Consider the following 15,009-nt stretch of genomic DNA (forward strand, 5'->3'; position numbering starts at 1 on the left):
TGTCGAGAGAATGAGAAGAGAAGCCATGGTGTGGGTGAAAAGATTTGCAAAAGACACATCTGATAAACTACTATTATCTAAAATATATAAAGATCTCTTAAATGTCAGCAACAAGAAAACAAACCACCTGATTAAAAATTGGGCCAAAGACTTTAACAGACGCCTAAGGAAAAAAGATAAACAGATCGCAAATAAGCACATGAAAAGGTGCTCCACATCGCATGTCATCAGTTAAATGCAAATTAAAGCAACTATGAAGATACCACTGTATACTTATGAAAATGGCTGAACTCCAGAACACTGGCAACACCAAATGCTGGTGAGAATGTGGATCAACAGGAACACTTACTCATTGCTGGTGGGAATGCAAAAAGGTACAGCCGCTTTGGAAGACAGTTTAGCAGTTTCTTATAAAACTGAACATACTCTTACCATAGGATCCAGCAATCACACTCCTTGTTAAATTTTCAAAGAATGTGCCCACACAAAAGCCTACACACAGATGTTTATATCCACTTTATTCATACTGGCCAAAATTTGGAAGGTACCAAGACGCCCTCTAGTTGAAGAGATAAATAAACTGTGGGACATCTACCAGACAATGGATTATTAGTGAGCACTCAAAAGAAATGATCTACCAAGCCATGAAAAGACATGGAGGAAACTTTGCATATTACTAAGCAAAAGAAGCCAATATAAAAAGACTACATAATGTATGATTCTAACAATGGGACAGAAAAGCCAACACTATGGAGACAGTAAAAAGATCAGTGGTTGCCCGCAGTTAGGGATGGGGGTAGAGGTGAATAGTGGAGCATAGAGGATTTTTAGCAAAAAATACTCTGTATTATACCAGAGTGACAGATACATGTCATTACTCATCTGTCCAAACCCACAAAATAGACACCACCAAGTGTGAAACCCAATGTAAACTATGAACATTAAATGACAATGCGTTATTGTAGGTTTATCAATTGTAAGAAATGTAACACTCTGGTGGAGGAAGTGACAATGGGGGAGGCTATGCATATGTGGGGGGGGAGGTATATGGGAAATCTCTGTACCTTCCCTCAATTTTGCAGTGAAACTTAAACCACTCTAAAAAATAGTCTTAATTAAAAAAAAAAAAAATGAGATGTCACTACACACCTATTAGAATGACTCATATTTTTTAAATGCTAGCAAGTATGAGAAACTGATCACTCACACACTGTAGCAGTATATAGTGGCATAATCACTCTTCAAACACTACTCTTGCAATTACCATAAAACTAGCAATTGTACTACTAGGTATTTATCGTGGAGAAATTAAAACTTTGGTTCATACAAAAACTTGTACATGAATTTTTGCAGCATCTTTATTTGTAACCACCCCAAACTGGAAACAAACCAGATGTCCTTCAAAGGGTTCACGGTTAGACAAAGCATCGTATACCCATAATGTTATGGGTTAAATTGTGTCCTTCAAAAAAATATGTTTATATCCTAAACCCAAGAACGTTGGAATGTGACCTTATTTGAAATAAGGTTGTTACAGATGTAATTAGTTGAGATGAAGTCATAGTGGAGTGGATGGGCCCTTACTCCATATGACTGGTGTCCTTGTAAAAAGAGAAAAATCTGGACACCAGGAAGAGACACAGATAGAACACCATACAAAGATGGAGGCGGAGATTAGAGTGACGCTTCTGTGAACTAAGGAATGCCTAGGATTGCCCACCATCAGCAGAAACTAAGAGAGAGGCATGGAACAGGTTCTCACGCCGAGACATCAGAAGAAACCAGCCTACTGACGACACCTTACTTCAGACTTTTGGCCTCCAGAACAATGAGAGAATAAATTTTTGTTTTGTAAGCCACCCCGTTTGTGGTACTTTATTACGGCAGCACTAGGAAATTAACATAGAATACTACTTCACAGTAAAAAGGAATAAAATTACCGGGATCAATCTCCAGAGAATTATGATGAATGTAAAAAGCCAATCTCAAAAGATTACATACAATGTGATTCCATTTATACAACATTCTTGAAAAGACAAAATTATAGAAATGGAGAACAAATTAATAGTTGGCAAGGGTTAAGAAGGGGGTGGGAGATGGCAGTGTAGCTATAAAAGTTAATAAGGGATCCTTGCAGTGATGAAAATGTTCCACATCATGACTGTATGTATCAATGTCAACGTCTGGAATTATATTAAATGATAGTTTTGCAATATGCTACCATTGGGGATAAATGAATGCTGGGTACATGGGACCTCCCTGTATTAACAAATACAACTACATGGCAATCTACAATTATCACAAAATAAAAAACTTAATTAAAAAATATACATCACTGTTGCTGCAATCGTACTTCCTCTGGGGAGGTGAGTTTTTAATCATCTCACACGCTTTGGGTTCCTAAATAATCTGTTTTAAGAATAGGCCTTTTTTATCCTCCTCCAGACATTCTAAGTGACATTTTGCAAGTCTGTTAAAATTTCTGGGCCTCAGATTATGCATAATTTGAAAGACAAGAAAGATGAATCAAATGATCTCTGGAGATTCTGCATGTCTGTAAGCATTATCATTTTATAATATATAAAGTATTTATAAGTACCAGGTGATAATGATACAAAATAATACAAAATTGAATAATTATTCAATTTTCAGAAGTCAAACCAAGCATTAAAACCAATAGTAATATTCAAGTTCTTTATGCCATTGAGTCATAAATGACATATGCTTGGTATATTTTCCCATAAACTATTTTCTAATGCAGTAGTCAAGTATCATAAATCAGGTGAAGATTGATATTATTTCCACTTGAATAAATATCCTTTAGAAGTAATGAGTAAAGGTATGCATACTAGAGTAATGTTTTGGGTTGCATCAAAATTATACCATTTCTAGTGGTTGGCTTTATTCCTTTCACTCTTTTGTTTTTTTAGATAAAATTCTGCAACAGCTACATTTCAACTGAAACCTGCATTATTTATATATGCTAAAACTCTGCTCTTGTGCAAATTTCATGTTACATAAAAACAATAGTTTAAGTTCATTGTTCACTTCATATTATTCAATTTTAGGAATCAAAGCTGTCAAATTATTTCATGTAATTTATTTTGTCACTGTTATTATCTGGCGTTTTAGAGACATTATGTTAAATCCAAATTTAAAAGTTAGTCCCTTATTATATTTTGATAGAACCAATAACGCTATTTCTGTTAAACAAAAATTCAGTATAATTCCATTAATTTAGAAATAATTTTTAGAATGTAAATATCCAATGTATAAGATAGTTTTAATATTGTGAGGAAATATTATTTTGTTTTAATTACTTTCAAGTAACACAGTATATGAAGCTAACTTATTACAGAGTAAAAATAATTGTAAATCTACAAGGGTGCCAAAAAATGTATACACATTTTAAGAAAGGAAAAAACTGTTAAAATTACACTAATGGTAACCACATGACTTGTATCAAACATGACTTGTATTCATTTTGATTATCGATGTATATTGAGTATTACAATTTTGATAGTTTTTCCTTTCTTAAAATGTGTATATATTTTTTGACACCCTCTGTATTTTTCAAAGTAAATAAAAATGGTTTTTAATTATTTAAGTGTATGTAACTATACATATGTAGATATACACACATACACACACAAAAAAGAAATGTTTAAGAAATATTAAGAAATTGAAATTTCCTCAAAATCCAAACTTCAACCCTACCAATGTCTAAATTAATGAGTTTCACAAAGACAATTCAGTTAGGTAAGTATATTTAACATTTTCAAGATTATGCCCTGAAGCTAACAATAAAAACTATATGAAGGGCTAATAGAAGTTGGCTTAAACAGGAACCATCCCCTAAATTGTTTGATATACTTATCCCTTCTAACATATTCTCCTAAGACCAATGCTAAAATCATAAGATCAAGCAAATGCTGTGATCAAATAAGACAGAAGATTTGGAATCAGGAACTCATGTATTTTCTGGCACTTATTATGTATGTGACTGGAGGTTATCTAAATCTCTAAGTCCTAAAGGTAAAATACAAGCAACTATACAGAAGGCAAAGTCAAGATAACATTCATTGAGTTACTATATATAAAACATCCCGCATAACATGTGGAAGACAGTAAAAACTCAAGATACGCTTTTCCCCATACACCCACTACCTGTTAAGCGCCCTCTCCTCTATTCCCATTCTCATTTCCTGGTAAATAAAACTAGGTGGAGGAAAATGGATCACATTGATTATGCAGATGAAAAGAGAGTCAAAGATTTAAGTCAAGAAAACATACTAAAAAAGAAAAATCAAAGAATCCCACAACTTGTAAACTAAGATAACATTTGAAGACTTCTTCCACCAACAACATATAGTCAGACATGCTGGTCAGAAGGGCAGTTATCCTATTGTTTTTGTTTAAATCCCCTAAATTTTAAAACATGAGTCATTTACAATGTGTGCATTTACAAATTGTGAAGAGTAGAAAGAACTACTTGGTTGTCTGTAAACATGTGAAGAGATTCATTCGTAAACAGAGAAAAGCAAAAGATGATTCTATTTTTGAATGTTATGTATGCAATGGTTGATAAATTTTATTTTTATAATCCAAAGAGAACCTTCAGTTAAAACAATACTAAAATTTTTCAGATTAAAGGAATGCCCAGAGTAATTCAAATTTCTGTTCTTACCTTTAAAAGGCTCATTGATTCCAATATGATATTTAATACTGAAGCACGGGGTGGTTGGCACCCCCATAGTAGAGGCCTCTCCAAGTCCCTGGCCTCACCTTTCCTTGACCTACCTATCGCTTAACAATAGATCATCCCCCTGCAGCTTGAGCTCAGAATTTCTGTTTCCAGCCAGTTCCCTGTTTTAGAAAATTACCCTGAAACTTGTGATTAATACACTTAGGCTCATTGATCACAGTACCAGACTCCTCCCATCATTGTTCCTGGGTTGCTAACTCCACCAGAGAATCTCATCACCAAAGGGAAGGCTCCATGCAGATCCCCAGAAACCCTCAGGTAGCCTCTGGAGGAACGCCCAGATTTTCCTTTAAATACCTCAAGCCAGTCTAAGAATGCTAAGGCAGTTTTTGGAGGTGTTAACCTGCTGCTTTCTCAGACCACTGGAGCTCTGATAAATGCTTATTCTATGACCCAACTCCTGTGTCGGTCTATTGGCTGAGCAGTGCAGGCTGCACGAGCCCCAGACTCAGCTGGCCTCCGGTTTCAATACCAAATTGTAATAAGAGCCACAGTTTAAGTGAGAGAGGTAGGCTCCTAATATTCTGAGTTGTATAACAGTATAGATGCTGTTGCCCTTCACTGAAATAAGGAATACTGAGAGTAAACTGGGTTGGGTTGGGTTGGGTTAGGTTGGGTTGGGTTGGGTTGGGTTGGGTTGGGTTGGGTTGGGTTGGGTTGAGTTGGATTGAGGAGATTTTTCATTCAGCCTTAGACACAGGAAATTCAGGGTACTTCTAAGACATTCAAGGAGGCACGTCAAGTAGGCAATTGATGACATGGCCAGAATTCAGAGGAGAACTCTGAGCAAGTATAATACATACATGTCACCTAGGGATAGAGTTCAGGGAGTGGTATTGTCCTGCTGTAGAATTAACCCCTGGTCACATTCACAGAATGTGAAAGCATTCACGGAACTCTACAAGAGTAAGAAAAGATTTACCAAAAGTCAAAAAAAGAGAGAGTTCCGTCTGGAACTGGCAGAAGGAGTTTTGCCAGGACAGTCTGAGAGAGAGAGCTGCCAAGACAGAGAGGTAAGACAGATACTGGCAGAAGTTTGCCCGGGCAGTGTCTGTTGGAGACAGCGGTGCCAATGAGAAGGAGTGCTGGGACTTTATATTTTTCACGCAGGGTGTAGAGTGCTTGTCAGCTTGCAGGGCGGCTGCTGTTACAATTGTCTTCTCCTGGGAACTGCCCTGTTCCCATCTATGATGGGTGTCAGCTTGCAGGGGGTTGCTGTTGCGATTAGGAACTGTTCTGTTCCCATCTATGATGGATGTAAGGTGCTTGTCAGCCTGCAGGTGCAGTGCTAGCCAGGGGATTCAGAGCCAAGCAGTTAATGTTTAGCTCGTTCCTGTTAGCCAACAAGCTCATGCCTGTTAACTCTGCCTGCCCCATCCTGCCAGCTCACAAGCCTGCTCCTGTTAACTCTTTACTTGTCTCATTAGGTATGGCATAACCTAGGGCTATGCCTGGAGTAACTACAAAATAGACTGGCTGAGTGAAGGAAAAGAACTTTATAAAGAATGAGTGGGCAGAAACAGAGGTGAAAGACTGGGCATCTTGGGTCCCAAAGACCAAGGGAAAAGAAGGAACACGAGGTCAACAAAGTCAGATCTGTGAGGAGGTGAAGTAAGACAGTTGCTAAATTCAGTAATGTAGGGATTACTGATGATCTTGTAACAGTGACCCTATAGCTTCTATTTTAAGATTTAAACTTCTGGTGTAATTCGATTTGACTGTGGTTTGGCTTGGAACTTTTTTTTTTTTTTTTTTTTTTTTTGAAAGTTTTTCTTCTCTTTGCTTTCCTCCCCTCCCACCGAACTTTAATGATTCTGTTTACTATACATTTACGATGCATTCCAGTTTCAATGGTTCTGTTTAACTTCTGGCCTTGTTCATGCCCGGCCTGAAGATTTGGGAGAGGTTTTTTTCATCTGTCCCTGAGGCAGGCCAGCCTCTGGGAAATCCCTTTTTCCTGGGGCTACCTGACCAACTTTTCCTTTCCTTTGTTCTGCCTCTCCTTGCAGACCTATAAAACCTTTGGGCATTATTATGTGCAGGAAGGCAGTCTTTGTGACAAGGAGTCCACTGTATTCCCTTACTGCTGGTGGTATTTTGGAATAAACCTGCTTTTCTTTCCACCAACCTCACCTCTTGAGTTTTGGCTTTTGTGTGGCGAGCAGCCGGACCTTTTACAGTAACAATCTTACCTATTTCAATAGTGATGGGCCAGTAGCCAGATATATAAATGGGTTGAAAACTATGTGGCAATTGAGAAAATGAGTGTGCATAATTATTGTTCAAACAAATTTGATTAAGAAAACAGAAGGCAAAGAAGGTAGTTAGGAGAAAACATGAAGTTTCAAGAAGGGTTACCTGCGGTGGGCAGAGAAGTGAAGATTATTTTTATGAGTCAAAATAAGCTTATTTATTTGTTTGTTTGTTTGTTTATTATTTATTGCACAGTGGCCCGTGCTGGGATCAAACTGGCAACCTTGGTATTATTAGCACCACGCTCTAACTGACTGAGCTCACCGGCTGCCCCAGAATAAGTATATTTAAAAAGTGATCACAATACTCAGCTGAGAAGAAATGGTGAACATAGTACAGAAAATAATGCAAATGTCCTGGGAAAGTAAAAGATGATGAGATACAGAAGACAGTCAGAAGAAACAGACTCGGATGACACAAGGAACAGTTCCTCCATGGAAGTAAGGAAAGAGAATGGGCACAAATGTGGTGGATGTGGATATATAGTCCCAGAAAACGAGGACGTTGCCACCTGATGATTCTAATTCTTTTTGTAATATAGGAAAGGTCCCTATGCTGGGAGAGATAAGAGCTTTACTAGAAGTGGAGAATATTTGAAAAGTTGTGAAAGTAAAAGCACATATAGACCAGAGAACTCCTACTCATAACCCTGTCCTTGAGAGTCTTGATAAATCAAGTTAGTTGTGAGAGTATGATAGAAACAAATGTACATGGTCTCATTACATTAGAGAAACCACACCAGTAGCCCGTTGGAGATGCAAACAATGACCAAAGTCCAATTAGGAATTACAAATTTTATCAAAATTTAAACCTTGAAACAGTAGAAAGCATAATTAATGCAATTAGTAAAAACACGAGTATACGAGGCAAGTAATACCAGAGGATTCAGAAAGATATTTACAGATCCAGAAATCAACAACAACAAAAACAACAGTAAGATAAAAATAGCACAGCAAATCTCAGGAGGATTTTTATAGGCAAAACAGATTTCTATTTCCTAATAGGTTTGTGTACTTCCTTCTAGGACAGTAGAAGCCAATTTCTACGTATCACTGGCCTGCCACTTTCTTAACAAGGAATTCACAGTAAATCTGGTGGGCCCTGACAAGGAGAAGACAGTTTTTAACAGGATTTTCCGGGAAATAAAAGTTTCAAATGTAAAACATTGAAACATATAATCAGTACGCTATATTGACAAAAACACAGAATCATTTTTCTGGAGTCCTACAAAGTATCTCAACTATACATAGCTTTGTACTTAAAATGACTTTTAGCTTCTAAAAATTTTACATCCATAATACATATAGAAGTATTTCTGTAAAATACCCTCAAATTATTTTTGTTATACTCACTCAGACTTCTTTTCATAGGTTTTAGAAGATTCTTCAATTCTCTTCTCTAGCTCCAGGGCAGCCTCCTCCTTTTTTAAAAGCATCTGCTGTGTTTGTGTAAGTTCCTCTGCTAAAGTTTTCAACCTAGAAAGAATTTCATCATTAGCAATAAATGCATATTAATTACATTCACTTTATACACATACAAAAACAACATCCAGGGTTGTAATGTCCAAAACAGTAGCCAAATATAATTTAGACTAAATAAAAATACAATTTCAGTTCCTGGGTTGCATTAATCGCATTTCCAGGGCTGAACAGTCACAGTAAGTACTCTTGGGCAGTGCTGTTCTAGAGAGTCTTAGTCATTAAATAGAAAAAGAGAAACAAACAAAAATAGAGAAAAAGGATTAAAGTAAATAATTCGTGTCTGTCCCAGGAAGAGTGTATAGTGAAAAGACTACGGTTTTTATTTTCAAATATATATTTATATACTGGCTCTGTCACTTTGTATCTGAGATCCTGGGCAAGTTAGTTACTTAGCTCATTAAATCTATTTTCCCATTTGTAATTTAGGTACAGTAATACCTGCTTCAAAGCATTGTTTTGAGGTTCAAATGAACTAATGAAAATACAATGACTGGAATTAGTAGGCACTGAGTAAATGATATTTAGTATTTTTCGCATCTAGTATATTATTTAATCCTCATAATAATCTATTAGATAGATACTATTATCGTAATTTGAAAGAAAAGAAAGTGAGGCTCAGTTGTTTAACAATTGAAATTGATAGTAAGCTATTGTCACATACTGTACGTAATGTTTTAGAGGTATTTTCCTATACAACTTGTAGAGAATTAAATACACCAAGTTAATATGCTCTCATAGACCAGATAATTTATGATTGCATAAAATACATTTGGTCCTGAATAGAAATATTTTTACCACAAAAAAACACAACTATCATATCACATAAAAAATCTTTTTCTTCAGCCTTTTAAAGCAAGACATGAAACCCCAAATATACAAAAATATATTAAATACAACTCTATGCAAATTTAAAATTATTTAAAGTTAAAGAGATGGTAAAGTCAAAAGCAAAAGTCAAATTATGAATATTTACAGTGTAAATTACAAGCAAAAGCCCTCTTAACACAGAAAAATTCCTAGAAACAAGACAACCTAAAATGAAAATGGATAAAGAACACAATTGGAAGTTCATCAAGAAAAAATTCAAATAATGAATAAGCACATAGAAATATTTACAACCTGACCCACAATTAAGTATCAGCAGATTAAATAAACAATAACTTATTTTTCATCTACTAAAATTCACAAGTATGAAAAAGAGCGATATCTGGTATTCTCAATAGTATAAAAAAAATAGAAACACATATACACTGCTGCAGTAACAAAACAGTCCCATATTTTTCAGAGGTCATCTTGGAATTGTGTATCAAACGTCATGTTAGAATACTCTGTGACCATCTAAAATTCTGTCTTACCAAAATACTTCACAATGTGCAGAAAATGTGTCCATATAAAGATATTTGTTGCAACACTTTCTAAAACAAAAAACTAGAAAACATATAAATGTCCATCAACAGAGGAATGGCTGAATAAATTTTAATCCCTTTAAGAGACAGAATAGCATATACCGTGTTTCCCCGAAAATAAGACCTAGCTGGACAATCAGCTCTAATGTGTCTTTGGGAGCAAAAATTAATATAAGACCCGGTCTTATTTTACTATAATATAAGACCGGGTCTTATATAATTTAATATATTTATTATATATTATATTTTGTTCCAAATGACGCGTTAGAACTGATTGTCTGGCTAGGTCTTATTTTCGGAGAAACACAGTAGTCACTAAAAGTTAGGTGTGCACTTAAAGGGTTCTTCTAGGACATATTTTTAAATTAAAAGATATGATGCAAAATACGTATTGCATGGTTCCATTTATATGAAAATAAATATAGGTGTATATGTGCTACATGCTGAATGGTATACCCTCAAAATGCCAATGTTGAAGCCCTAACCCCCAGTTAGGGTCAGATAATGTACTGAGAGTGGAGCCCGCATGATGGGATTGGTGCCTTTAGAAGAAGAGGTGCCAGAGAGCTTGCTCATGCTTTCTCTCCTTCTCCAAGGACACACAAAGAAGAGGTCATGTGAGTGCACAACAAAAAGGCAGCAGACTACAAGCCAGGAAGAGTCTCACTAGGAACCAAACTTTCTGGAACTTTGATCTAGAATTTCTAACCTCCAAAACTGTGAGAAATAAACAGCTCTTGCTTAATCCATCAGTTTATGGTATTTCGTTATGGCAGCCAGAGCAAACTAATATTGTGTGTGTGTGTGTGTGTGTGTGTGTGTGTGTGTGTGTGTATGAATGCACAAGAGAAGAACAGATTACTATAAACAAAACTTTCATCAACACTTTGAGGGAAATGGGACTGGAAAAGCGGGTGATTTAAGGCAAAAAACCCTTTTACATTTTACTCTATATTTATCTATATTAGTTGAATCTCTTATAATGAATGAATTTAATTTTTCTTCAATAAATAACAGATAATAGAGATGGAAGAGGCAAAAAAAGTATGAGACGTAATCAGAAGAACTCAAAATATAGCAATCTAGATTATTTTATTTCTGTTTAGAGTTAAGCAAAACAATAAAACTCAATAGGTTTCTGAGAGCATTACTACATTACAGCAAAACATAATCAATGGTGCTTAAAATGATCTAGAATCATAAGGAAAGGTTACATTAAATATCAGCATTTTTTGTTAAGAATATACATATATAAGAGATTTATATCAAATCTAGTAAAATTATGTGTTAATTTGATGGCAATATGAACTTCAGTTATCTGGAAAATTGATTTGCATAGAATAGTTCATAACCTGACCAGATAAAGAATGCATTACTCTATTAAAATTAGAGGCCATTCTCAAGAAAGCTACATTTCAACCTCTGGTTTCCAGTTACTTATTAAACAATTATTAATATGTACATGACACATAATGCTTTGCTATTTATAAAACTCTGCCTTATACATGATCTCATTTCATTTTCATCAAAGTCTAGAACGCAGGACCCTACCTCAGAACCTGCCCAAAACACCTTCTGATACCCCATTCTAGGGAAAAGCTAACAGTAAAAACCAGCTTCTCACCACTTGGCCATGTTACATCAAAGCTGAATTTGATGGAAAGCTCTTCCCCTCTCTTCCTCACTTCCTCTCTTCTGTTCTTATACTTCTAAATCCTAGACCTTTTTCTTACTCTTTTTCTGATTAATTTTCCATTCACCTCTCTTCTCAATTCTTCATTCATTCATTTAAGCAAGTGTTTACTAAGCACGTACCCTGTGTCTGCCACTCTACTAGACACTAAGAATACAACAATAAACAAGTTTGGTTTCAGGAAAAGTTCCATTTAGGAGTGACATGGACCTTTTTTCCTCAACCCTCTCTTTTCTTCTTCTTTCCTCTCTTTGACTATTACCGTTCGCTTTCCCACTTTCTTCTCCATTCTTCTCATGGTACCATATCCTCAACTCTATCCTAAAATAAACACATTGTCCCACCAAACTGTAGGTTGCAGACACCATGGCTTACCCTCCACTTACATCCCTTACACTTAGAACAATGTCTCATACAGTTATGTGCTCAGCTCAGTTTTGTACTGTTTTTCTCACTAGAAGCCCACACATTCAGTTTTTTTCCATAATTCTCTAATAACTACCAAGACTCTCCTGATTCCTATAATTATGAATTATCTAGAAAGACCAAAGAACAACCTCAATGTGAGAACAACACAATTTACGACATTCACCCACCAACCAATTCTAGAGCTAAACAGATACATAAACCATTACTGCAATGGTGCAGCGAGGGAAGTGTTAGTTCTCTGTATGTGAGTCATTAGTACAGAGCTGTCTCTTCCTGGAAAAATGACTTCATCAAGCTAATCACTTCACCTTGCCACATCAGAGCAAGAGAAGTGTTTGTGTTTACAACTCTACATCTGTACTGCATTTCGTAAAGCAAGTTATTGTGGGGTGTACCAGACACCAGCTCCAGAACCAGACACGGTCAGGTTCAATATTTACTTAGCTTTTCTAAACTTCCCATTCCTACTCTATTAAAATAGAAATTAATTTACCACCTAACTTAAAAGGTTCCTGTGACTACAATGCATATTTTAAAATTTACTAGTAGAGATTTTGAAGCATAGTATGTTCCCTATAAATGTAACTTTATATTAGTAACTAATTTTATTAGTTCCATAAGAAACATTTTTTCTAAAAAGTAACTTTCAATTTGTCTTCTATTTTTTAAAAAAAGGTATTTTTGTTAACATTGGGTGCAAAAAATAATGTTGCTTCCAAGGCAGAGGTAGGATTGAATATATTTTAAATAAAACTAGGAACAGGTTATATTTTTATTATTTATATATTATTTTCAATTCCAGAGAAGTAAAATAAAGGAATATTACAAGGATGCTACATTAAAAATAGAGAAGCTACTAATAATTAAAGTTGTGTTTCCCTTCATCACAACGTTATTTCCAAGAACTTTAAATTCTGGGAATGTGAAAAATTTTCAGTTTCATGAGAAAATATAATCTTATATTTCTTTGTTACCCTTGGTGCAAATAAAACAGTGCGTATGTGTACAGACACACACATACACACTCACACACATACATGGTGATTTGATGTGACATAACAGTAATAATATCACCACAAATCTAAAAGGAAGCAAAAAATAAGAAATTATTGATTTTTTTCATGTTTATAATCTGGAAAAATTCAAAGGAAAATGGTTGGTTGTGGGGAACATCATAGTTACCTCGTAAACTGTAGTGCTGCTTTTTTCACTTGCTATTTTTACTCTAACAGGCTAGAAAGGGAGAAATGAGATGAAAGTTGATTCCTGATCCACTTCTATAACGAGCAAGTTTAAACCACCTATACCACCTAACCCCATTTATCAGAAACCACTGGCACATGACAGTTGTAGCTTAAAATCCAATACAGTTGTAGGTTAAAATCCAAATCTGCTAATACCTTCCACTTCCTTTAGTAATCATTCAGCCTTCTGAAAACAATAGCACTTGATCTTTCAATGAGGAATTAAATTTGAGGCTTTATTATGCTAAAAAAATTTTAGTACACCTGTCAACTCATGTATTAGAAGAGTGAGGTGGTACTTATGATTTCTTTTCAAATTTCTTTTATGTGCTAAATCAACTTTAACCCAGAAAGAGAAAGAAAACTGCCATGAGATTACTCGGTGCCCTAAAGAACTGGAAAGGCACCAAAAGTTGAAACAAAGGCCTAGAAGAGCTAACAATACTTTTCCCTGGGCAGATCTATTCTGTTAGAATTTCCTACCTGTTAGGTTTAGCAATGAAGGCCCGAGGAAGTAGAAACACAAGAATAAGGAAAGAAAAAGGAGATGGAGGAAAGCAGTAATATTACTTTCCTCTACATTCTCTAATTCCTGATCATGTCAAGAAAATAGTTCCTCTTCTTGAGGCTTTAATCTTTTGACAGTCTGAGCAACAAAAAAAAAAAAAAAAAGAAAAAGAAAAAAAAAAAAACAACAACAACAACAACAAATGAAGAAAAAAAAATTGAGTAAAAGTAAATCTTTTAAGTCAAAACTTCTTAATACTTCTAAATCTCTACAGATCCACGATTGCAAATTCAAAGTAGAAAAGACAAATGATTTAGAAGAATGGAATTATCTGGGGGAAAGTATGTTCCCTTTTTTACCACCATTCTCCTAAATAAAAAGAAGAAGAGGGGTGAATTAAGTGAAGAGAAAAACACGCTATAATTACAGTTTTACCTTTGATGACATAATAAATGTAAGAATAGTTTGCAAATTTCAAAGCACTATTCATAGTGATGTCATTGTTATATATTTTGCAAACAAATATAATAGTAACAGTTCAAATGGTTTATTTATATTTTTAAATTAATGGTATACTAAACAATTGTTATGTAAAACATTTAAGTCATAAAATGACATTGCCTAAAAAAAAAAACTGATATAATACTTAACATTTCCTGAGTGCCAAGCACAGTTTTAAGCACTTTGTAAGTAAGCACTTATAGTCACATCATTCTTATAACAACACTATTATTATTTTCATTATCATATAAGGAACTGAGGCACAGAGAAGTTAAGGATCTTGTCTGAGGTCACCGAGCTCTTAAGTGGCAGACCTGTCATTAGAGCCCAAGCCTTGCAGGACATTCGGTCCTGTCCAAAACATCTACTGAAGACATTCAGTCCATGTGAAAAGGTTCTGTCCAAAATGTCTCTAGAAACATCTGAACCACATCTAAAGGTCCCTGAGATTTGGTCCCATCCCAAAATGTCCCAAACATCCCAAAATGTGCACAGGGGTCCATACCAAAAGGTCCTTGATATTTGGACGTGCCCCATAATGTCCATTGGAGACATTTGGCCCATGCCCGAAAGACCTTGAAGTGTGAGGAGACCAAGAGCAGAGCCATGAACAAGTTATCACCCAGGTTCTTGGTGGTCACATTCAAATACAGCCACCAACCTCACAATGATACTGACAGAATCAAGCCCACATTACTGAAACTGTTCACAGACAGAATGAAGAGAAAT

The 15,009-nt window shown here is 35.3% G+C and overlaps 1 protein-coding gene across 5 annotated transcripts in view; it reads right to left on the reverse strand.

The window, feature by feature from the left end:
• The window catches only part of FER (FER tyrosine kinase), a 375,071-nt gene that overhangs the window by 261,421 nt on the left and 98,641 nt on the right, over positions 1-15,009 (reverse strand). For all 5 annotated transcript variants that reach the window (XR_013993676.1, XM_081054207.1, XM_081054206.1 and 2 more), the window contains one exon: positions 8,371-8,493. Coding sequence is in view for 4 of the 5 variants with exons in the window: in XM_081054207.1 (XP_080910333.1) it covers positions 8,371-8,493 (123 nt within the window). In the remaining variant the exon portion in view is untranslated. The remainder of the gene's footprint in view (positions 1-8,370; positions 8,494-15,009) is intronic.

Source organism: Rhinolophus hipposideros (genome assembly GCF_964194185.1).
Source record: "Rhinolophus hipposideros genome assembly, chromosome: 7".
NCBI classification, from domain to species: Eukaryota; Metazoa; Chordata; class Mammalia; order Chiroptera; family Rhinolophidae; genus Rhinolophus; species Rhinolophus hipposideros.